Source organism: Carcharhinus amblyrhynchos, chromosome 3 (genome assembly GCF_965287045.1).
Source record: "Carcharhinus amblyrhynchos chromosome 3, sCarAmb.v2.hapA, whole genome shotgun sequence".
NCBI lineage: Eukaryota > Metazoa > Chordata > Chondrichthyes > Carcharhiniformes > Carcharhinidae > Carcharhinus > Carcharhinus amblyrhynchos.
In genome coordinates this window covers 130,157,630-130,183,754 of record NC_137326.1, presented here as the reverse complement: position 1 = coordinate 130,183,754, position 26,125 = coordinate 130,157,630, and the positions used below count along the sequence as shown (strand labels likewise).

Below are 26,125 nucleotides of genomic sequence, written 5' to 3'. Positions count from 1 at the left end.
TCCCTCTGCAGACTTTCTACACCCTCCACACAATTTGCTTTTCCACTTATCTTTGTGTCATCAGCAAATTTCGACACCCTATACTCAGCTCCCTCCTCCAGATCATCTATATAAATGGTAAATAGCTGAGGCCCCAGCACCGATCCCTGGGGCACTCCACTAGTCACCAACCGCCAATCCGAATAGCACCCGTTGACATCTACTCTCTGCCTCCTATTTGACAGCCAATCCTCTATCCACGCTAACACCTTACCCCCAACCTCAGACAGTTAGGGCATGGGGTGGCATGGTGGCACTGCTGTTTCATCTAGGGACCCACATTCAATTCTGGCCTTGTGTGACTATCTGTCATAGGGTCATAGAGATTTACAGCATGGAAACAGGCCCTTTGGCTCAATTTATCCATGTCGCCCTTTTTTTTTTAAAACCCCTGAGCTAATCCCAGTTGCCCATATTTGGCCCATATCCCTCTATACACATCTTACCCATGTAACTGTCTAAATGCTTTTTAAAAGACATTCTACTACTACCTCTGGCAGCTTGTTCCAGGCATTCATTACCCTCTGTGTGAAAAAATTGCCCCTCTGGACACTTTTATATCTGTCTCCTCTCATCTTAAACTATGTCCTCTAAATTTAGACTCCCCTACTTTTGGGAAAAGATATTGATTATCCATCTGAAATGTGCCCCTCATTATTTTATAGACCTCTATAAGATCACCCCTCAGCCTCCTATGCTCCAGAGAAAAAGATCCCAATCTATCCAGCCTCTCCTTATAATTCAAACCATCAAGTCCTGGGACCATCCTAGTAAATCTTTTCTGCACTTTTTCTAGTTTAATAATATTCTTTCTATATCTATGTTTGCACATTCTCTCCATGTCTATGTGGGTTTCCTCTGGGTGCTCTGGTTTCCTCCCACAGTCCAAAGGTGTGCAGGTTAGATGGATTGGCCATGTCCCTTAGTGTCCAAAGATATGTAGGTTGAGTGTAATGGACACGGTAAATGCATGGAGTTAGATGGATTGGCCATGCTAAAATTGCCCCTTAGTGCCCCAAGATATGTAAATTAGATGGATTAGCCAAGGGAAATGTGTGGATTATGGGAATAGAGCCAGGGAGAGGGCCTGGGTAAGATGCTGTGTCAGAGAGTCAGTGCAGACCCGATGGGCCGAATGGACTCTTCAGCACTATAAAGATTCAATGATTTCTATGACTTCATTAATGATAAATTAATTGATGATTTTATGCACTCCTCAGCATTTATACAGTGGGATATTAAAATCCAGCATTTTTACAACCATCTCACCATCATCTCCCCAACCCCGCCCAAGCTGTACTTCAAACAGGGTTAACAGGGAAACCAGTGTATAAAAGTGAACATACTGGGGCCCTAGCAGAAATAGTATTCAGCTAAATAGCTCAACAAACATTACAGCGGACATCAAATCATGATATAATGATTAAAATTTGTTCACCAATCACCTACGGTCTGCATTCTCGTGCTTTGGAAATGTTGCCCGGACATCTATCCCACGAAATAAACTCCAAAAGCAGCAGGGAGGCACCAAACCACAGTGTTCCTGGGACACGCGTGTCATTGGCTGGCCAGCATTTATTTCCCAACCCTAATTGCCTTGGAGGTTGGTTGAGAGTCAACCACATTGCTGTGATTCTGGAGTCATGTATTGGTCAGACCAGGTAAGAAGGACAGATTTCCTTCCCTAAAGGGCATTAGTGAACCAGATGGGTTTTTCCAACAATCGACAATGGTTTCATGGTCATCAGTAGTTTCTTAATTCCAGATATTTTTATTGAATTCAAATTCCATCATCTGCCGTGGTGGAATTTGAACCTGGATCCCCAGAACATTAGCCAAATTTTTGGATTAATAGTCTAGCAATAATACCACAAGGCCTGAACATAGGTCATGGAGAAAAGGCAGGTATATAGAGTAAGATCTTTTATCAGCCAGGGTCTGATTGAATGGTGGAACAGGCTCAAGGCTGAGGCTCTTCCAACAGAATTTCACAGGCTTCATTGTTAAAAACATGAGCATCTGTTTTGCAGAGTTTTCCAACACTAGTCAATAATGCTGATGTCTCTGTGCCCCTTGCTAGGAGCATTAGAGCATAGGAATAGTAGCAGGCCTCTCTGGCCTGTCCTGCCATTCAATTAGACCACTGCTGATCTCTATCCGAACTCCATTTACTCATCCTGATTCTGCAAGTTTACCAAACAAAAATCCAGCCACTTTGCACTTTTCAATTGCCCTCCACCACCTACAGGATTTCTGTGGGAAGAGACTTCCAGATGTTCAGTCAGGCAGCACGGTCGGTGCAGGCTTGGAGGGCCGAAGGGCCTGTTCCTGCGCTGTAAATTCCTTTGCTCTTTGTCCTCACGTTTTGTGTGGAGAAGTGAATCCAGGCTAAACTGATGATGGAGAGGGAGGATCTGGATTGCCCGTTTGTGCCTTTCGGATGTTTACACTTGGAGTCAGATTTGTTCAGTAACCACGTCACCGCCATGGGAACGTTAGTGAGAGATCAGAAGCTATCAGGGGTCTACGGTGGGACTCGGCTGAGCATATTACCTCGCGCGCGGCAGACACATACCTGCTGGAACGGCCGGGCCTGGACCTGCTGACGCAGGAGCCGCTGCTGTTGTTGCTGTTGCAAGAGCTTCATCTGCAGCAACTGTTGCTGGGGAGAGATGGTGGGCATGGAGGGAGGCTGCATCATGGAACCAGAGCGACGCTGCAGCATGTTCGTGAGAGCCTGCTTGGTGTTTGTTGGTGTGAACTGACCCGTCGGATCCAACCTGGGTCCTCCTGAAAGCAGAAAGGGGAAGAGTCACTCAGCCTTGTGTTTAAACTTTCAGATTTCCTCAGGACTCCTTCTGATACCCTTTTGTCAGGATCAATGGCAGAAGTAATTCTTTCTCCGAGGTTTCCAGAACCACTTGGTTTTAAGTTACCATTTGCAGGGAGACTAATACCAGTACTGGCAAATATAAAGGAGGCTACTTGAGGGGCTGAATGGCTCACCCTTGTTACTATATAAGAGAGACAGAGGCTGATTTAGCAGCTACATTAGCTGTGGTTGCAAAAGAGTTCATTTCACCGCCATCTCTGGCTTTAGCTTGGGCACCAAGCCCTGTTGGCTTGTGACTTGTGTTCTGCAGTTACTGGAGGAATCTGATTTATTATCAAATGTATTAGTATACAGTGAAAAGTATTATTTCTTGCGTGCTATACAGATAAAGCATACCAGCCAGAGAAGGAAATGAGAGAGAACAGAACGTAGAGAACAGGTTAGGTCCATTCAAAAGTCTGATGGCTTCAGGAAAGAAGCTGTCCTTGATTTGATTTGATTTATCATTGTCACATGTACTGGTATACAATGAAAAGTATTGTTTCTTGGGCGATATACAGACAAAGCATAACATTCAAAGAGAAGGAAACAAGAGACCGCAGAATGTAGTGTTACAGTCATAGCTAGGGTGGAGAGGAAGTTCAATTTAGTGCGAGGGATGTCCATTCAAAAGTCTGACGGCAGAAGGGAAGAAGCTGTTCTTGAGTCAGTTGGTACGTGACCTCAGACTTTTGTATTTTTTGTCCGACGGAAGAAGGTGGAAGAGAGAATGCCTGGGGTGTGTGGGAATCTTAATTATGCTAGCTGCTTTGCCAAGGCAGTGGGAAGTGTAGACAGTGTCAATGGGTGAGAGGCTGGTTTGAGTGACGGACTGGGCTTCATTCACGACCCTTTGTAGTATTTTGCGGTCTTGGGCAGAGCAGGAGCCATACCAAGCTGTGATACAACCAGAAAGAATGCTTTCTATGGTGCATTTGTAAAAGTTGGTGAGAGTTGTAGTGGACATGCCAAATTTTCTTAGCCACCTGAGAAAGTAGAGGCATTGGTGGGCTTTCTTAACTATAGCATCTTTGCAATCTGCTTCCGAATTGTAATGACTTTAACGAGGCCAGCGATATGGAAGCTCTTAGAATGCAAATTCCCAGATTAAGGCAGTGATGGCTTGTCCAATCTGAGGACCCTGCATGTACATATAGTGTAGAGTGTCAGAGTTACTGGTATTCCAGGTTTACCGTCTGTATGAGGGAGTACCTGTCTGAGTGTTGCCAACTACGAAAATACGGCAGCACAGTGGCACAGTGGTTAGCACTGCTGCCTCACAGTAAAAAGTCTGACAACACCAGGTTTAAGTCCAACCGATTTATCTGATAGTAAACTCACAAGCTTTTGAGGTTGAGCGCTTCTTCTTTCCCCGAAAGCTTGTGAGTTTACTATCAAATAAATCGGTCGGACTTAAACCTGCTGTTGTCAGGCGTTTTACTGTGTTTACCCCAGTCCAACGCCGGCATATCCACGTCATGACTACTATCGACGCCTCACAGTGCCAGGGATCCAGGTTCGATTCCCAGCTTGGCTCAGTGTCTGTGCAAAGTCTGCATGTTCTCTGTATGGGTTTCCTCCTGGTGCTTTGGTTTCCTCACATAATCCTGAAGACATTCTGGTTAGGTACATTGGCCATGCTAAATTGTCCCTCAGTGTACTTGAACAGGTGCCAGAGTGTGGCAACTTGGGGATTTTCACAGTAACTTCATTGCAGTGTTAATCTAAGCCTACTTGTGACACTAATAAAAAACATTTTAAACTAAATCTAAGTTTAGTGAAAGGATATTGGCCTCAGGAGTTAGAAATATAGAAGCTAGAATCAGGGGCAGGCCAATTTGGCCCTTTGAGCCTGCTTCGCCATTCATTATGATCACAGTTGATCATCAAATTTAATATCCTGATCCTCCCATATCCTTTGATGCCTTTAGCCCCAAAAGCTATAGCTAATTTCTTCTTGAAATCAGACAACATTTTGGTTTCAACTACATTCTGTGGTAGTGAATTCCACACATCCACCACCCTCTGGGTGAAGAAATTTCTCCTCATCTCAATCCTAAATGGTTTACCTCTTATCCTCAAACAATGACACCGAGTTCTGGACTCCCCCACCATGGGGGACAGTCTTTCTGAATCTACCCTGTTATTTCACTAACACAAACTAAGGAGATTCCTCAGCAGCACGGACTTCAAGGTCATGATTTCAAAATTCATCCTCAGGTGTTGGGCAACGCTGCCAAGCCTGGTGTTCATGTCTCAGCCCTAGTTGCTTTATATGCTTTATATAAAGCACTGTCTGTGCTTCATGTGCTCTGTCTGAGGCCAGAACTCTCCATTCACCTGACGAAGAGGGAATCCCCTCGAAAGCTAGTGAGTTTACTATCAAATAAATCGGTTGGACTAAAACCTGGTGTTGTCAGACTTTTTACTGTGTTTAACCCAGTCCAACGCCGGCATATTCACATCAGCCCTAGTTCCCCAGAGGTGGCAGTGCTGAGTTGCCTTCTTGAACTATTTCAGTACGCATCGTACCGTGATTTTATCCTTTCATGAAATAGAGTCACAGAGGTTTATAGCATGGAAACAGGCCCTTCGGCCCAACCTGTCCATGCCGCCCTTTTTGTTTAAAACCCCTAAGCTAATCCCAATTGCCCGCATTTGGTCCATATCCCTCTATACCCATCTTACCCATGTAACTCTCTAAATGCTTTTTAAAAGATAAAACTGTATCCGCCTCTACTACTACCTCTGGCAGCTTGTTCCAGACACTCACCACCCTGTGTGTGAAAAACTGCCCCTCTGGAGACTTTTGTATCTCTCCCCTCTCGCTTTAAACCTATGCCCTCTAGTTTTAGACTCAACTACCTTTGGGAAAAGATATTGACTGTCTAGCTGATCTGTGCCCCTCATTATTTTATAGACCTCTATAAAATAACCCTCAGTCTCCTACATTCCAGAGAAAAAAGTCCCAGTCTATTCAGCCTCTCCTCATAATTCAATCCATCAAGTCCCGGTAGCAACTTGCTCAGGCCACCTCACTGGACAGTAGGAAGTCAAACAGGTTGGTTTCAGGACTGGAATTACATAGCAGCCAAACTGGGTAAGGACGGCTGCTTTTTTTATCCATAAAGTACGTTACTGAACCAGTTGGGTTTTTACAGCAATCCAATACTATCTGTTGAAAACTCCATTTGTGCATATATAATTAATCCAATTAACAATCTAGCATACTTAATGATAATTTGACAGCTGTACTGAGCCAGCTTTTTATCTTCAGATTTAAAAATAAATAAGAATCTTAAAGTTTCAGTGTCAAAATATATTCTTCGCACATTATTAAATAGTATTACTCTGCCCTCTACCCTCAAATGTCCATTTTGTTAAGATTGGGTTCTTATCCATTTTGTTAAGATTGCATTAAATTGACTTCTAAACCCTCAGCTAGGACTGGATTCCAATTCCAGATCTAAGAGTTAAACTGGAATACGATCGGGTTATTATTACGACAGGCTGAAACAATCTTTATTATTTACTTTGTGTCAGATTGTGATGATGAACTATTTCATTTCCCACAAAGTACTGCTAGTTTTGAGGGTGGGGTCCCATCTTTACAACACGTTTGCCGTACAGCGCGCAACCTGTTGTGATTCACCAGAATAAAATCATCACCACTGATGTAAAGGGAATGTATATTTCATATTGTAGAACATCAGGGTGTGTAACGGTACTGGCAGAGAGAGAGAGAGAGACTGAGATCGAGGGGGACAGGGAGTGAGGGAGAAGGGGTGGAATTTTAGCTGCACGTCCGCCCAAATTTCATGCAATCCCACTCAAGGTCAAAGGAGAATGCTGTATTCCAAGCCTTGCCCGTCCCCAAAATTGGGGTGGGCATGCGGGTAAAATTCCGGCCAGAGAGTGAGAGAGACAGGAATTGAGAGAGAGACAGGGAGTGAGAGGGAAAGAGGCAGGGATTAAGAGAGAGAGAAACAGGGATTAAGAGAGAGATAGGAATTAAGAGAGAGACGTGGTTTAAGAGAGCGACAAGGATTGAGAGAGAGAGAGAGGGATTAAGAAAGAGAGAGAGAGACAGGATTAAGAGAGAGACAGGGTTTAAGAGAGACAAGGATTGAGATAGAGACAGGGATTAAAAAAGAGACAGGGATTGAGAGAGACACAGGGATTGAGAGACATATTGGAGTTCTATGAGGATGTGTCTAGGGCGGTGGATAGAGAAGAGCCGGTGGATGTGGTCTTTCTTGATTTTCAGAAGGCGTTCGACAAGGTGCCTCACAAGAGGTTATTGCAGAAGGTCAGGGGGCATGGTGTTGGGGGTAGGGTGTTAGCGTGGATAGAGGATTGGCTGTCAAATAGGAGGCAGAGAGTGGAGGTCAATGGGTGCTATTCGGATTGGCGGATGGTGACTAGTGGAGTGCCCCAGGGGTCGGTGCTGGGGCCTCAGCTATTCACCATTTATATAGATGATCTGGAGGAGGGAACCGAGTGTATGGTGTCGAAATTTGCTGATGACACCAAGATTGGTGGAATGGCAAATTGTGCGGAGGGTGTGGAGAGTCTGCAGAAGGATCTAGATAGGCTGGGCGAATGGGCCAGGAAATGGCAAATGGAATTTAATGTTGGCAAATGTGAGGTTGTCCACTTTGGTAGGAATAATGGTAGGAAGGACTATTACTTACGTGGCGAAAAACTGCAGCATGTGACGGTGCAGAGGGACCTCGGGGTCCTTGTGCATGAGTCACAAAAACCCAGCCTGCAGGTGCAACAGGTGGTCAGGAAGGCGAATGGGATGCTGGCCTTCATAGCGAGGGGGATTGAATATAAAAGTAGGGAGGTCTTGCTGCAGCTGTACGGGGCACTGGTGAGGCCGCAGCTGGAGTACTGTGTGCAGTTTTGGTCGCCGCACTTACGCAAGGATATTTTGGCCTTGGAGGGAGTGCAGAGGAGGTTTACTAGGCTGATTCCGGAGTTAAGGGGGTTGAACTATGAAGAGAGGCTGAATAAACTTGGTTTGTACTTGTTAGAGTATAGAAGAATGAGGGGAGATCTCATTGAGACATATAAGATGTTGAATGGGATGGATAGGATAGAGGTGGAGAGGCTCTTCCCGCTCAGAAAGGACAGTAGGACTAGAGGGCACAGCCTCAGGATAAAGGGGGGCAGTTTAGAACGGAGTTGAGGAGGAACTCCTTCACTAAAAGGGTGGTGAATCTCTGGAATTCTCTGCCCGTTGAAGAGGTGGAGGCTGCCTCGCTCAATATTTTTAAGACGCGGGTTGATAGGTTTTTGATAGGCAAGGGGATTAAGGGTTATGGGGAGAGGGCGGGAATGTGGAACTGAGCCATGATCTTATTGAATGGCGGGGCAGGCTCGAGGGGCTAGATGGCCTACTCCTGCTCCTATTTCTTATGTTCTTATGAGAGACAGCAAGTGAGAGAGAGGGAGAGACAGAGAGTGAGAGACAGGGGCATTAGTAAAGTAAATATGTGGGGTTACCGGGATAGGGGTTGATATAGGTGCAAGCTCGATGGGCTGAATGGCCTCCTTCTGCACTGTAGGGTTTCTATAATTTACACCACTCTTATTTCACACATCCACTGTATTTGCAAAAGCTGTTTAATTGTGTTTAAACATTTTGTTTAATTTATGACCAGTAACACATTCACATCTGAAACAGCCCACTCATCAGCAATGTTGTTGAAAGCGGCATCACAGGTAGGCAGGGTGGTGAAGAAGGTGTTGAGCACACAGGCCTTCATCAGTCAGGGCACTGAGTACAGGAGTTGGGACATTACGTTACAGTTTCATAAGTCGTTGGTGAGGTCGCAATTGGAGTATTGTGTACAGTTTTGGTCACCCTGTTATAGAAATTGATAAAGAGAGCAGAGAAAATATCTGAGGATGTTGCCGGGGCTACTGGGCCTGAGTTATAGGGAGTGGTTGGCCAGACTAGGGCTTTATTCCTTGGAATGTAGGAGATCGAGGGGTGACCTTATTGAGGCGTATAAAATCATGAGGGGCAGAGATGGGATGAATGCACATCGTCTATTTCCCAGAAGGGGAATTGAGGGCATAGGTTTAAGGTGAGGGGGGGATTTGAGGGGCAACTTCTTCCTGCAGAGGATGGAATGAGCTGCCAGAGAAAGTGGCTGAGGCAAGTACAATAGCAACAATTAAAAAGCATTGGGATAAGTACATGGATGGGAAAGGATGAGAGGGATATGGGCCAAACAAGAGCAATTGGTACTAGCGTGGAGGGCACCATGGTCGGTACGGACCAGATGGGCCGAAGGGTCTGTTTCCTGAGCTGTATTGCTCTACGACTCTAATGACAGCTCACATTTACAGAAATGCACTGCACATAGCAGACCATCCTAAGGTGCTTACCATCAGCATCATCAATAAAAACATTTCTGGCACTGAGGCACACAGTGCGCCATCTGGGATGGCCAAAAGCCTTGTCAAAGATGTAGGTTCTAAGGAGCGTCATAAATAAGAAGAGAAAGGTTTAGGGAAGGTAAAGTACTCGCAGCTGAAAGCACTATTGCCAATGGTCAAACATGTGACATTATGGAAGCGTAAGAAGCCAGAAATGGGGGAGCGCAGGGATACTGAAGGCTTGCTGGGATGGAGAAGGTGACTGAGATACATTGGAGTCCGTGCCTCTGCATTTACCTGGCGGAAGGGGCTGGTTTTGAAAGTAGAATCCTGTCTGCTGTGGCTGGCCCATGAGATTGTAGCCCCATGAAGGTGCTGCCTGGGGATGGTGCATCATCTGAGAAGACATTGGCGTGTAATTTGGAGGCACTCTGTAAGCACTGTTTTGTTGATAGTCCTGTAACAGAGTGTCCGAGTTAATGAGAATACTGACCACAAGATAAAAAGATATTGCTATGCATTGTATCACAAATGTTTTTTTTTATTTGTGGGACATGGGTGTTGCTGGCTGGCCAGCATTCATTGCCCATCCCTCGTTGTCTGAGGGGCCATTGAGAGTCAACCACATTGCTGTGACTCTGAAGTCACATGTAGGCCAGACCAGGTAAGGATAACAGATTTCCTTCCCTAAAGGACATCAGTGAATCAGATGGGTTTTTCGGACAATCAGCAATGGTTCCATGATCATCAGTAGACTCCTAATTCCAGATTTTTAAAAATAGAATTCAGATTTCACCATCTTCTGTGGTAGGATTCGAACCTGGGTCCACCAGAACATTAGCTGAGTTTCTGGATGAATAGTCTAGCAATAATACCACGTCACTTTAACAATACCCAGCAAATTCCTGTTCTGATTATCAACGAGGCTAAACACTAGAATTTGGAACTTGAACAGTTTACCAAGTGTCTATAACTCAGAGCATGTAAGTATGCACTGTGATCTAGAACCGTGAATGTAGCAAGTGTGGACTCCAGCCCACCCATCATGTAGAAGACTTAAAGTAAAAAAGAAATTGCTGGATAATGTCTGGTAGCATCTGTTACAGTCATACGGACTCAGAACATTAGCTTTGTCTCCCTCTCCACAGATGCTGCCAGACCTGCTGAGTTTTTCCAGCATTTAGCATTTTTATTTCAGACTTCCAGCATCTGCAGTATTTTGCTTGTATATACGTAGAAGACCGATGCCTAATGTATGCCCTTCACACCATATATATTGACTTGGATGAAGGAATAGAGGGCTGTTTGTAGATGGCACTAAGTTAAGAAGCACAGATAGCTAGGAGGATTAGGTAGATTAAGTAAATGGACGGCATGGTGGTCATCATCTGAGGTCATCTGGATTCAAAACGTCAGATCTTTTCTCCCCTTGGAGATGCTGCCAGATCTGCTGAGATTTTCCAGCATTTTCTCTTTTGGTTTCAGATTCCAGCATCCGCAGTCATTTGCTTTTGAAACAAATCTAAATGGTAAATGGAATGTTGGCCTTTGCCTTGGGGGGCGGTGGGGGGTGGGGGGAGGCTAGAGTACAAGAGGGAAGAAATTTGCACTGAGTCTTGGCCAGATCCCATCTGGAATTTTATGTATTTGGCCGCTGCACCTTAGAATGGATATACTTGTCTTGGAAAAGCTGCAGCAGATGTATGCTCTGAAAATACTGAGGTTTCAAGGTTCAAGTTATAAAAACAGGTTACGTAACCTTACCTTTCATTCCCCTGAATTTAGAAAACTGGAGGTGATTTTACTGAGGTAGTTACAGAGGGCAGACACAGAGAAACTTTTCCCCTCTGGTCGGGGAATTCAGTGCAGGAGAGGAGAGGATAATCTAAGAATTAAGAATTGGTCCATGCTGGAGTGAAATTAGAAGGCAGTTTTTCACACAGAAAATGAGTCGAAAATTGAAAAAAAAAATTGGTTCCTCCAAAAGTACTGCAGATGCTGGGTCAAATTAAATTTTCAAGAACTTGTGCGAAGGAACAGAGGAACAGTAGAAGGCCATTCAGCCACAGCGATGTTGGGTCAATGGCTAATTTGTGTTTCAACTTGCTTTCATTCTGTGAGAAGTCTCACAATAACTGGTTAAAGTCCAACAGGTTTATTTAGTAGCACAAGCTTTCGGAGTGTTGCCCCTTCATCAGGCGAGTTTTATAGCCTTCATCACTCACCTGATGAAGGAGCGGCACTCCGAAAGCTCGTGCTACCAATAAACCTGTTGGAATTTAAACTGGTGTCGTGAGACTACTTACTGTGTCTACCCCAGTCCAACGCTGGCAACTCTACACCGTGCCACATCATGAATTAAGAATTGGTCCATCCTGGAGTGAAATTACAAGGCAGTTTTTCACACAGAAAATGAGTCTAAAACTGGAAAAACAAAACTCGCTCCTCCAAATATTCTACATCAGGTTTATATGGTAGCTTGAACTTCCAGAGCCTTCACTCACCTGATGAAGGAGCAGCACTCCAAAAGCTCGTGCTACCAATAAACCTGTTGGAATTTAACCTGGTGTTGAGAGAATTCTTACTGTGCCCACCCCGGTCCAACGCCGGCATCTCCACATCATGCCTTGGTTCTGTAACCCTTGATTACCCTCACCTAACAAAACCCTACAAGGTAAAGGGGATGCTGAGCTTTATCTCAATAGTATCACCAAGTGCAGACCGGAAGGAATGAGTGTGGATTGTGCAAATGGTACAAAGCGATCCTTACCTCTGTTCTTGATGCTGAAGATTTGGGCTTCCTTTTCCTGCTCTTGGTTTTTTTCTCCTCCTCCTGTGTGCTTTTGTTCTGATCAGCAATTTCAATGGGCTTCTTCTCAGAATCCAGAGAGACGGGGGTGGGGGGCTCCTCTTCATCTTCTGGAGGGAGGGGCAAAGGCTCCAGGTAGTAGCTTCGTGGTTTTGGTTTGGGATGCGTGTGATACAAGAGGAGATGATGCTGATCTTCATACTTGATAACTTTCCGATCGACACGCACTGTACCGAACCAGGCCCAGGAAAGTGGAGCTGGATTCTTGTGACCCTCAAATAAATCCCATGGGTTGACTTTCTGTTTTGTAGATACCTGGAGACCCTAGAACACAGAACATGGTTTGCCATTTAGATTGCGACAGGAAGTAATCGCAGTTAAAAGATAATACTTCTGCACAGTCAAAACATGTTCTGAAAAATTAGGACATAGATTTGTGATCACAGTTACCATGTAGGGATCTATTCTACAGCCTCACTGAGTTCCACCTTGTGCCAACACAGAGACACTATCCCAGAGTTTCCCACCAATGATAAAGCCATTTATTTATCATACCTTAGCAGGTTTACACATTGAGCCATACAGGAAAATGAGAGGTTCAATCCAAGTCATTGATAAGTTAGCAGGTAAAAGTTTAACATTTATGTAGTTGTCGCAAGTAGTCTTACATTAACACTGAAATGAAGTTACTGTGAAAGTCCCTAGTTGCCACATTCTGGCGCCTGTTCGGGTTCACTCACTGAGGGAGAATTTAGCATGGCCATTGCACCTAATCAGCATGTCTTTCGGACTGTGGGAGGAAACCAGAGCACCCGGAGGAAACCCCGCAGATATGGGGAGACTCTGCACACACAATGACCCAAGCCAGGAATCGAACCCAGGTACCTGGTGCTGTGAGACAGCAGTGCTAACCACTGTGCCACCAGTAAAGGTAGGTGCTGGGGCTGGTGGACACCAAGCCAATAGTTCTTTATGCTTTCCCCAGGTTCCTGCTCTCTCTGTGCCTCTCCCATTGATAGTCCCTGCTGTGAGAGGCAAGGAGATCCCTTTCACTGATATCTGTAAGCAAATACCTGTTCCTTTGCAACTATATATTATTTTAATACAGCACTTCATTTTGTATGTAATATAGGAAATATTGTAATTTAGAGGGCCTGAAATTACTACTGTATTTGAAAAGGGAGCCTTCAATCAAAAAGGTCTGAGAACCACTGCTTTAGAAAATGCAAGACTATAGCAGCATGATGTTGGGCCACACTCATGACTTCACTCACATCGCACAATACCTGCCTGTTTTTTGTCTATGGAGTCAAATCCTGCAATCTTGTTGCCTTTTGTGTCAATCAAAGATCCCATCGGCTCACAAGTGATGACATCGCAGGTTTGCTTTGGTAAAGGCAGCAGCTGACGCACTTTGTCGATGCTCTCTGAATGTTTATCACCAAGTTCTTTCTGACAGAAAGAGAAAAATAAACAAGATCATAGTCGATGCCACTTTGTGCCGTACTCCCGGACATTCTCTCTTCCCCCTTCTTCTGTAGGGGAAAAGATACAAAAGTCTGAGATCACATACTGACAAACTCAAGAACAGCCTCTTCCCTGCTGTCATCAGACTTTTGGGTGGGCCTACCATATATTAAGCTGATCTTTCTTAGTCTGAGGAAGGGCATCCCTGTTACTGAGAGAGTCCAGTGAAGGTTCACCAGACTGATTCCTGGAATGGCAGGACTGACATATGAAGAGAGACTGGATCGTCTGGGCTTGTACTCACTGGAATTTAGAAGAATGAGGGGGGATCTCATAGAAACATATAAAATCCTGATGGGACTGGACAGGCAGGATGCAGGAAGAATGCTCCCATTGTTGGGGAAGTCCAAAACAAGTCTAAGAGTAAGGAGTTATCCATTCAGGAAAGAGATGAGGAAGAACATCTTCACTCAGAGTTATGAACCTGTGAAACTTTCTACCACAAATAACTGTTGGGGCCAGTTCATTCGATACACTCAAAAGGGAGCTAGACGTGGCCCTTGTGGCTAAAGGAATTAAGGGGTATGGAGAGAATAAAGAGCAGTACAGCATGGAAACAGGCCCTTCGGACCATCAATCCTACACCAGTCACATTGACCTATCTAGACCAACTGCCTGTATCCCTCTATTCCCTGCCTGTTCATGTGCCTATCCAAATAAGTCTTAAATGTCACTAACTTGTCTGCTTCAACCACTTTACTTGGCAGTGCATTCCAGGCCCCCACCACCCCCTGTGTAAAAAACTTATCCTGCATATCTCCACTGAATCTTCCCCCCCTTACCTTGAACTTGTACCCCCTTGTTAAGTTCTGCCCTGGGAAAAAACTTCCAGCTGTTCACCTTATCTATGCCCTTCATAATTTTATATGCTTCTACCATGTCACCCCTCAGCTTCCACCTTCCCAGGGAGAATAATCCCAGTTTATTCAATCTCCTCTCATACCAGTATCCTCATACCAGGCAACATCCTTGTAAATCTTTTTTGCACTCCCTCCAAAGCCTCCACGTCCTTCTGGTAGAGAGAAAGCAGGAGTGGGATTCTGAAAGTGCATTCGCAGCCATGACCATATTGAATGATGGTGCGGGTTCAAAGGGCAGAATGGCCTACTCCTGCACCTATTTTCTATCTTTCTACGTTTGCGGAGGCATTCTGACCAACTCCAATGACAAAGTTCACTCACCCATCTGGATGAGCACTATATGAATGCAAGTTCCTTTTTTTCTATGTAAATATTGGCTCAGCAATAGTCCTGGGTCATCTTTCATTTGACTGCATTCGACAGCCGGCCGTGACAGAGAGCAATCCTAATCACAGAATCATACAAACCCTACAGTGCAGAAAGAGGCCATTCGACCCATTGAGCCTGCACTGACTCTTAAAGCCGCCCCACAACCCTATCCCCGTAACCCCATGTATTCAGCCCGCTCATCCTCCTAACCTACACATCTTGGGACACAAAGTAATGTTAAAATAATATCGAATTACCCTCCAAAAGTGAATATCTGATCATTCTCTAATTGGAATGTACCTTGTCTTTCAAATGATCAATAACGCAAAACAGCCTCCCATCCATTGACTCTGTCTACACTTCCCGCTGCCTTGGAAAAGCAGCCAGCATAATCAAGGACTGTAACACTATATTCTGCACCTTCTTTCCTTCTCCCTTATGTACTCTATGAATAGCATGCTTTGTCTATACAGCATGCAAGAAACTATGCTTTTCCCTGTATTCCAATACATGTGACAATAATAAATAAATCAAATCAAAGTCATTGTAGGACCAACTGGAAAAGGTACGTCACATAACGTCATCTGAGACGGGTGTGCTTGGCCAGCAGCCCCTCAAACTGTTGTTATTCCCCATGGAGATTTCTTTAAAGAAAAAGTTTAAGATTTATCTTCTGTCCTTTTGGTTCAGATCAAGTGCAGGATCAAGCCTGAGATCTAGAACAAAGCGGCCCCGCTTGATTGGCACCACATCCACAAACATCCACTCCCTCGACCACCGACGCTCAGTAGCCACAGTGTTTACTATCCACAAGATTCTCTGCAGCAATTCACCAAAGATCCTTAGACAGCACCTTCCAAACCCACAACCACTTCCATCTCAGTGGACAAGGGCAGCAGATCCATGGGAACACCACCAACTGCAAGTTCCCCTCCAAGCCACTCAAAAACCTGACTTGGAAATATATCAACGTTCCTTCGCAGTCACTGGTTCAAAACCTTGGAATTTCCTCCCTAACGGCAGAGGTTCAAGAAGGCAGCTCCCCACTACTTTCTCAAGGACAACTTGGGATGGGCAATAAATGCTGGCCAGCCAGCAACGCCCATGGCCCAGGAATTAATTTAAAAAAAGGTGCAATGCCTGTTCTTGTCAACTTGGACCTTTTTTGTCTCTCTTGTGGGGGTCATGAATCAAGTTCAATCTGAATTTGAATTGGTTTTTGAAGCAAGCAAGGAGATGGATTATGGGCTTGCCTTGTCCACTCTGCGCACTCTTTGCAACTCAGAATGGAATAACATTTTTTAAAAAAGATCTTTAAGCTGCAGTTCAGATCATGTCCAGTTCAAAGTTATGCAATGAGTGACTATACAGAGTAAGAAATCTCACAACACCAGGTTAAAGTCCAACAGGTTTATTTGGAATCACAAGCTTTTGGAGCACTGCTCTTTCATCAGGTCAGTGGCACTCCAAAAGCGCGTGCTACCAAATAAACCTGTCGGACTTTAACCTGGTGTTGTGAGACTTCTTACTGTGTCCACCCCAGTCCAACTCTGGCATCTCCACATCATAGCTCTGAGAATGGAATAACATTTTTTTAAAACAGCTCAGATCATACTCAATTCAAAGTTATGGAATAAGAGATAATTCAGAGACATATATGTGATCTGCATCTTATGGCTCTCAGTTGGTGTTAAGCTGATGTCAGGATATTTAGTTTTGGCACCATAAGGAGGCCTCAGTGTAATGTATCTTTTGAACTAGGCTTAGCCCTTAAGACGTTAAACTTACAGAACAGCAGCACTGGGAAAATATAAATTAAAACTTCAAACATGATGCTGTCTTAAAGCAGTGAGCTGAAAACAGCGAAGGAAAGTTTAAACATTCTGCTAATTATGCACATCCTTTGCTGCCACAACAGCTCCACACATCTGAATTCAGCAGACAGCACAGTCATGTTAGGCTGAAGTTTCACTTTCGGGTAGGGACAGGTAGTCAGATGAAGGCTGGCATTGAGAGTAAGCTGGCTGGAAAACAAAGGGTGGCAGAGAGAGAAGGCTGGGGTGAAGAGGTTCGGTCTCTGAATATCAGTAACTGCAAAGCAATGAGATAATGCTGAAACCACAAGTGCAACAGTTTCCTTTTAATATTTAAAATTCATTCATTAGTCACAAGTAGACTCACGTTAACACTGCAATGAAGTTACTGTGAAAATCCCCCAGTCTTCACACTCCAGCGCCTGTTCAGATATACTGAGGGAGAATTTAGCATGGCCAGTGCACCTAACCAGCACATCTCTCAGACTAAGAGAGGAAACCGGATCACTCGGACAAAACCCGCGCAGACACTGGTAGGTCTCCATACAGACAATGACCCAAACTGGGAATCGAACCTGGGTCCCTGGTGCTATGAGGCTGCAGTGCTAACCACTGTGCCACGATGTTGCCCATACATATAGCAGCATAATGTGTTCACTGTCTGACTGATGCAGTGGTCGCAAAGTGAATGAAATAATTGAAATTTGATCATAATGAAGTAAAGTAAAAAGTAAGGTTTATTTATTAGTCACAAGTAAAGTTTACATTAACACTGCAATGAAGTCACTGTGAAATTCCCTTCATAATGGTTGCTCTGAGGTAATTTGTTACAGCTCACTCAGGAATCCAGGTTGTTTCAGCAATGTACACTTTCACAGGCGTGTTGTAACCTCGAGTGATGGACAGGGATGGTGGAAGCTCCAACATTCATTCCATCACATGGCTGACTAGAAATCTCTCCCCCTCTCAGGAATTACGGGATAGGGCCTGGTGGATGCTCTTACAGAGAGTCAGTGCAAACTTGATGGGCCAAATGGCCTCCCTCTGCCCTGTAGGGATTCTATGATTCCAATTCAAAAGTTGATAATAAACCTGTTTGGCTGCATTATGAATGCACCTTCCTTGGTCATCAAGTGCGGGAGTGGGGCTTGAACCAGGAGCTTCTGGCTTAGACCCACTCACCATGCCACAAGATCTCCCTACCTTCTTTGTGTGTTCAGCTCAAGGTCAAATAAAGCAGCTTATTGATTGGATGTGCAAGTTTTATCAATCTGCCTTTGGAAAGGCTAAAGCAGGACATGAGCAAAATACATGAATCCAGGTCAAAAGGGAGCACTGGCAAAGGAGCCAGCTTTTGCTCTTGTGCAAGTAAAGATGCTCAGGCTGTTTGCAAGAGTGGCTGACACCACGGAACGCTGCTAGTCAGTGTAATGACAATCATACAACGACAGCCCTTCATAAGAACATAAGAACATAAGAAACAGGAGCAGGAGTAGGCCATCTAGCCCTTCGAGCCTGCCCCGCCATTCAATAAGATCATGGCTGATCTGTCGTGGCTCAGTTCCACTTTCCCGCCCTCTCCCCATAACCCTTAATCCCCTCTCTTATCAAAAACCCATCAACCCGCGTCTTAAAAATATTTAGCAAGGCAGCCTCCACCACTTCAACGGGCAGAGAATTCCAGAGATTCACCACCCTTTGAGTGAAGAAGTTCCTCCTCAACTCCGTTCTAAACCACCCCCCCCCCCCCTTTATCTTGAGGCTGTGCCCCCTAGTCCTACTGTCTTTTTTGAGCGGGAAGAGTCTCTCCACCTCTATCCTATCCATCCCATTCATCATCTTATACGTCTCAATGAGATCTCCCCTCATTCTTCTAAACTCTAACGAGTACAAGCCTAGTTTATTCAGCCTCTCCTCATAGCTCAACCCCCTCAACTCCGGTATCAGCCTAGTAAACCTCCTCTGCACTCCCTCCAAGGCCAAAATATCAATAATACACCACATTCCCGGAATTATTTTATATGGGCAAAACATGACCTTGGAGATGGAATGGCTACAGCACAGGCCTCTCTGTTAATCTTCCTCCTGCCCACACTACTCTGGTCCCCTTCAATCCATGAGCACTTCTGAGCATTGAAATAGCCATGTTATTAAATTGGCATAAATTAAAGGATAGCTGTCGAAATGACTATATATTTTGCTATTACGTCTTTGGCACAGTGCACCTTGGCTGAGTATAATTGGTGACAGGATCGACACAGGATTTAAGTGCTTGCAAACCATTTGAACAAATAGGAATCAACACAAGAACATGCTTGAAATACTCAGCAGGTCAGGCAGCATCTGTGGAAAGAAGCAGGCATTAGTTCAGAGAAACATAGAAACTCGAAGCAGGAGTAGACCATTCGGCTCTTCAAGCCGGCTCCGCCATTCATTTTGGTCACGGCTGATTACTGAATTCAATATGCTGATCCCACCTTCGCCCCGCCCAACCCCACATCCCTTCATCCTTTTAGCCCCAAGAGCTATATCTAATTTCTTCTCGAAATCACACAATGTTTTGGCCTCAATTACACTCTGTGGTAGTGAATTCCACACATTCACCGCCCTCTGGGTGAAGAAATTTCTCCTCACCTCAATTCTAAAAGGTTTACTACTTATCTTCACACTATAACCCCTAGTTCTGGACTCCAGCACCACTAGGAACATTCATTACGATCAAAGCTCATATCGATCTGAAATGTTAACTCGGTTTCTCTCTACAGATGCTGCCTGACCTGCTGAGTACTGCCAAAGTGTACTGTTTTTGTTTCACATCTCGAGCATCCAGTGTTCTGCTTTTTTTTAATCAGTGAAGCTTTGATAAAACAGTTAACTTATGGCAATGCATTGGGAATGTGTGGGACAGAACAGGATTAATATTGTTGTGATGAAGTCTATATCTCAGCGCTTAACCAGCAACTCAAAAGGTAGCAAGTGGAGAGTGGCGAAGGCCGTGCAAAGCAAGTCCTTCCAGGTCAGATAGACCAGTTGCCAGGATCAGTGGGCCAGAGTTATAGGGAGAAGATGGTCAGGCTCGGACTGCATTCCTTGGATTTAGGAAAATGAGGGGTGACCTTCTTGAGGTGTATAAAACCATGAGGGGCATAGAACACACAGAGGCCCGAGTTTTACTGTCCCACCCGCCATGGGCGAGGGGCAGACTGTAGAAAGGTCTATTGATCTTGGGCGGGATTTTATGGTTTCGGGATGAGCCAGGCCAAAAAATCCCACCCATAGTGTTTTTTCCGGGTAAAAAGAATTGAAAACTAGATGGCATAGGTTTGAAGTGAAAGGGGAATGATTTAAAAGGGACCCTTGGGGCAACTTCTTCATGCAACAGATGGTGCATGTACGGAATGAGCTGCCGGAGAAAGTGGTTGAGGCGGGTTCTATAGCAACATTTAAAAAGCATTCGGATAAGTACATGGATGGGAAAGGACTGGAGGGGTATGGGCCAAACACGGACAACTGGGACTAGCTGGGCGGGCACTATGGCCGACACAGACATTGAGCTGTAGGGTCTGTTTCCGTGCTCTATTGCTCTCTGATTCTCTGATCAGGAACGCGGTTCCAATGAAGACATCAGCAGCAGCCAGGCTGCAAGTTCGCTGCACACACGCTCAGCTGGAGAAGGGAGTGTTGTGGCAAAGAAGAAATGCCACATGCACTGCAAAATGTCATATTTCCATTACTCAACTCTTAAACACGCGCAACTGAACAAAAGTTAAAAGTTCACAAAGCAAAACATTAGAAATGACTGGAGTGCAACACAGGGTCTTTGTAGCCAGACAGACATCTGGAAGAACCATATACAGACAATTGATGTTCATACGGCTACACTGAGATCAGGTACCTTGGGGCCAGTCCAAAAATGTGTTCAATAACAATCCAATGGTTTTCTAAATGTTCCTCACTTTCATTTGGCCAGTGCGGTACTCATGGTGCCAATTTTGTGGAATGTTCTGTGCTTACTGCGAACTATGCTGAAATAGCCAAATACATTACATTCAACATATTAACAGCTGTGCGAAATTGAAACCTCTGGCACTGAATCTCATCTGGTTTGGTTTTGAACTCTGGTTTTAGCAGTCAAAGGGCAAGGTTCTAGGGGAGGCTGAAATGGCGGTACGTTTTGCTGAGGGGTGGAACTTTGCTGGTGGAATTCATAACATCAATGGTCCTCTTCAACAGAATGTGTTGGGGAAAGCCTTTATTTTCTTTTGTGCCATCTCTCTTTTAAGACCAAAATGAACTGGGGTGCGCTGTGAAAGAGGGTATCGGTTTCCTGACTGTGACATCATTCGGTTCCAAAAGATGCCCGTGTGACCGGAGTTTGCCACGAGGATGAACACCAAGAAGCAAAGGGTAAACAGAAAGCCAACTGCATTGGGGTTGGTTCAGGCTGTGCTTTCTGTACAGCACTTCGGAACACACAGAATTTGTGTAAAGAGGAAACAAGCAAGGTTCTCCCTGAATGGACCGGTATTTGGTTTGACAGTTTTTGAACAGATCCTGGTGTTTGAAGCAGCGGTTTTGAGAATACAGCAGTGTGTTACACTATTGCAATGAGCAGGAAGTGGGTGGAAGACAGGAAGGGCAAGAAATTCCAGATTAAGCAAAAACCCATAACTGCTGTTTTGGTGTTTTTAGAGACCACCAATACATTCAAATGGATGGAGAAGGGATTTGGTTCACCAGGGCTGTTGTGATCTGCGAGAGAGAGGTTTCCATAAGACCATAAGATATAGGAACAGAATTAGGCCACTTGGCCCATCGAGTCTGCTCCATCACTCAATCATGGCTGATATGATTCTCATCCCCATTCTCTTGCCTTCACCTCATGATCCTTGACCCCCTTATTGATCAAAAACCTATCTATCCCTGTCTTAAAGACCCTCAACAACCTGGCCTCCACACCTCTCTGTGACAATGAACTTCGCAGATTCACCACCCTCTGGTTGAAGAAATTTCTCCTCATCTCAGTTTTAAAGGAGCATCCCTTCACTCTGAGGTTGTGCCCTCAAGTTCTAGTCTTTCCCACTTGTGGAAATATCTTCTCCATGTCCAATCCATCTAGGCCTCAGTATTCTGTAAATTTCAATTCGATCCCCCTTGTCCTTCTGAACTCCATCGAATGTAGACCCAGACTCCTCAACCATTCCTCATTTGACAAACCCGTGGACATGTTAATATAAAGAGTACCTGGGGACATCTGGTGGAATAAGAGTGTTGAGAAAAGCAGGAACAATGGGATGGGAAGTGTGATCTGACATCGTGGATGCTGATTTGGAAAGACTGAGATTGCACACAGTCCCACATTTGAACAGGGAGTAACGTGAGTGCTTGTAACTACATGAAGTGCATCCATGTTGGATCGACAAGATTTCCCTTTAATTTTTGAAATGTCTTTCACCTGTTTAATTAATATTTGAATTATGTTGAGTTTAGACAGTCTGTTACAGTAGAAGCTTTAAAAAGGGAAATCTTCTCCATTGGTTTGCTTTCCATTGGTTTTGTTGGGACTCCTGTCTTTTAAAAGTTATCGTTCGCTAAGGGGATTATAACAACAATAGTTAACAAGAGAGGACAAGACTCGGAATCCGAAAAGCCAATGGAAGATAGAAAATTCTTTATAATAGCATAATGCGCTAAGTATGTGTCAGTACCTCATAACCTCTGATCATAGATCTGTGTACACCAACTCAAAAACTTAAAAGCTTTCTCCCCAAATTAAAAGCAAGGGAATGTTGGGAGCGCATCAGCAAGTCATGTAGTGTCTGTGAAGGAGGAAACTTGGGGGTTAACCTTTCCATGACCTGGTGAAAGACCTTTGACCTGGAGAACAAATCCTGTGTTTCTCTCTTCACAGTAGCTATCTGCCATGTTCAATGTTTTTGCCATTTTGGGTTTTGATTTTTTTATTTCCAGTGTCTGCACAAGTCTGTATTCCTCCCCCTGCTCTAACTGGTCACTCAAAGCATGTATCAGAAATTCATAAGGGACAAAATTATTCATATATCCAGCCCGAAAGCTTTTGTACTGTTCCCATTGTGATATCTCGTTTTGCCTTCAGTAATTCAGGGGTTTTAAAGTTAAAATAAAGTTTATTTGTTAGTCACATATAAGCTAACATTACAACATTGCAATGAAGTTACTGTGAAAATCCCCTAGTCGTCACACTGAGGGGGAATTTAGCATGGCCAATGCACCTAACCAGCACGTCTTTCGGACTGTGGGAGGAAACCAGAGCACCCGGAGGAAACCCACGCAGACATGGGGAGAAGGTGCAGATTCCACACAGACAGTGACTCAAGCCGGGAATCGAACCCAGGTCCCTGGCGCTGTGAGGCAACAGTGCTATCCACTGTGCCGCCCATTTATTTTATTTCCAGTATGTGGGTCCATTCCATGTGTTGATCATTTGTGTGGAAAGAGTTGTTGCAGTGCTTCTAAATCTGATTTTAACTTATTTGAAACTAGGTCCCTCACCCTAGTCTTAATTTAGCTCACAGCAAGATGACGCAATTATCGATTCTGCATAGATTAATATCTTGTATTCAGTAGCACTTGCTCTCTTATCTAAGGTCATCTTAAAGTTATTTATTTTAAAGACCGACATATCGAGCACTCGCTAGCCACGCCTCAAACCTCAGACATAAGGGGGCAGGAACTTTCCAGCCCAAGGGGAGGTGGGGGTGGGGGAGGCAGCTTCCTGACACATTTCGGTTGCTGGGATCCGAAGTGGATCAGATTGCCATCGAATGAATGTTGGGCAGACAATTTAAATCATTTAAGTGGTGAATTTTCTGGTGGTGGAGTGGCCCCTTACCACATGAGGGGAGTGACAACTTCATATAGATTCTGCAAAGGGACGCAGATAGGTTTTATGTGAGTGGGGAAAAATTGGCTGATGGGAGGATAATGTAGGAAAATGTGACGTCGTCACTTTGGCCAGAAGAATCAAAGGGAAACTTTAGTAAGTACACAGGTCATACAGAATTTATTTACCACTGGGCCACCCCTGGTGTTAGCACTGCTGCCTCACAACATCAGGGACCCGGGTTTGACTCCAGCCTTGGGTGACTGTGTGGAGTTTGCACATTCTCCCTGCGTCAGCGTGGGTTTCCTCCCGTTATCCAAAGAGATGGGTTGGCCATGGTAAATGCGTGGGGTTAGGGGGTAGGATGGAGGGGAGGGCCTGGGTTGGATAATCTTTCAGAAAGTTGGTGCAGACTTGATGGGCTGAAAGGCCTCCTTCTGCATAGGAAGGTTAACTTACAGTGGGCAACTAATATTGGCATCAATATGCCCACAATCAGTGAATGAGACTGCACCATATTTCTTCAAGTATAAGATAACCTCACCTACTTTCCAGGATAAATAGACAAAGACCCACACATATGATGTACTTCAAATCACTACAACTTCCTGGAGACAGATACTTTGGCTTTAATGTACCATGCATGCCATCACCACAATGATGTGAGCCCGAGAGTGGGAGGTGTAACACCAGAAGAATGAAAATGTGAAAAAAGGGAAAGAGAGTTGAAAAGAATGGAACAAAGGACTGGGAATCTGCCGGAAAGAGGACAAATTTCATTGGGAGAATCTGGTAGCTGCAGCATGTGGGAAACCGCGATAATTCTGTTCCCCTGCCTAACTCAGGGTCTCTGAGGCTAATGGAGCTGAGCCACCCTGGGCCTGAATACGCCACAAGTCCGGGATTGAAGTGGTCTAGGGCTGCATTTATCTGCTCAGTTACTGAGCGAAACTGCATCCTGTCACATCCTGGCCACTATGTCAAGAACGTCGCACAAAACCTGCTGAATAGAGCTGTTGATTCCTTGTGGGTTCTGACTTCATTGAACTCACGAGACATCTAAGATTGTGGTTTTGTGGATGGGGTCAAATTACATCACGTTCTGATGTGCATGAGTACTGACCATACTAACCAAGCGACTTCCTCAAATGGGGTTATTAATAAGAACACACCCAGGTCATACTTGCGGAACTTTCCCTCTTCCTTGAAGTCAAAGCAGCGATTTGTGCATGTGGAAGAATATCTGTAAGGGACAAGTCGTGTACCATACAGTCCTTCTCAAGAACTGTGCGCTCTTTAAAACCAGCTGAGGTAAGGTGCCCTGATATTGGGCAGCACGGTGGCACAATCATTTGCACTGCTGCCTCACAGCGCCAAGGACCCAGGTTCAATTCCAGCCTTGGGTCACTGTCTGTCTGGAGTTTGTACATTCTCCCTGTGTGTGCATGGCTTTCCTCCGGGTGCTCCGGTTTCCTCCCACATTCCAAAGATGTGCAGGTTAGGCTGATTGGCCACGATAAATTGCCATAGAAAATTTACAGCTCAGGAACAGGCCTTTTGGCCCTTCTTGTCTGTGCCGAACCATTTTTTGCCTAGTCCCACTGACCTGCACTTGGACCATATCCCTCCACACCCCTCTCATCCAAGAACCCGTCCAAGTTTTTCTTAAATGTTAAAAGTGACCCCGCATTTACCACTTTATCCGGCAGCTCATTCCACACTCCCACTACTCTCTGCATGAAGAAGCCCCCCCTAATACTCCCTTTAAACTTTTCTCCTTTCACCCTTAACCCATGCCCTCTGGTTTTTTTCTCCCCTAGCCTCAGAGGAAAAAGCCTGCTTGCATTCACTCTATACCCATCAAAATCTTATACACCTCTATCAAATCTCCCCTCATTCTTCTACGCTCCAGGGAATAAAGTCCTAACCTATTCAATCTCTCTCTGTAACTCAGCTTCTCAAGTCCTGGCAACATCCTCGTGAACCTTCTCTGCACTCTTTCAATCTTATTTACATCCTTCCTGTAACTAAAAGTGAACACAATTGACCAAAACTGCCACTTGGTATCAGGAAAATTAGTAGGGGAAATATGTGAAGTAAAGGGGATAGGGCCTGGGTGGGATTGTGGTCAGTGCAGACTCAATGGGCCGAATGACCTCCTTCTGCACCGTAGGGATTCTATGATTCAATGATATTACTTCACCAACACAGGTCTGCACCAAACCAAGGTGGTATCTGTGCCAACAGCCAGTTGGCAGCAGAAAATACTAAAGCCTGGTTTCGTCACAGTCAGTTGAGAACTAAAAGAAAACCTTTCTCTGGAATGCAAATGAGAAATTGGCAAACCAACAAGGGACAAAATAAAAGAGCATGCAGCGTACAAATGTGCTGGTGTCGACTGTCTGGGACAAGGAAGTCTGAGATTGCTCGGTGGTCACGCGCATTCAGCCTCTGATCTTCAGGTAAGCGTTCTCCAAGGTGACCTTCACAACATCTGACAGCGCAGAGTCGCTGAGCAGAGACTGATAGCCAAGTTCTGCACACATGAGGATGGCCTCATCTGGGATCTTGGATTCATGT

General features: G+C 44.8%; 1 protein-coding gene across 1 annotated transcript in view; it reads right to left on the bottom strand.

Annotated features, from left to right (window-relative positions):
- Positions 1 to 26,125, bottom strand: part of LOC145341129 (mediator of RNA polymerase II transcription subunit 12-like protein) — a 564,757-nt gene that overhangs the window by 40,045 nt on the left and 498,587 nt on the right. Inside the window, 4 exon segments of the mRNA XM_080186002.1 lie at positions 2,615 to 2,829; positions 9,602 to 9,761; positions 12,075 to 12,437; positions 13,404 to 13,565. Coding sequence (XP_080042128.1) covers positions 2,615 to 2,829; positions 9,602 to 9,761; positions 12,075 to 12,437; positions 13,404 to 13,565 — 900 coding nt within the window.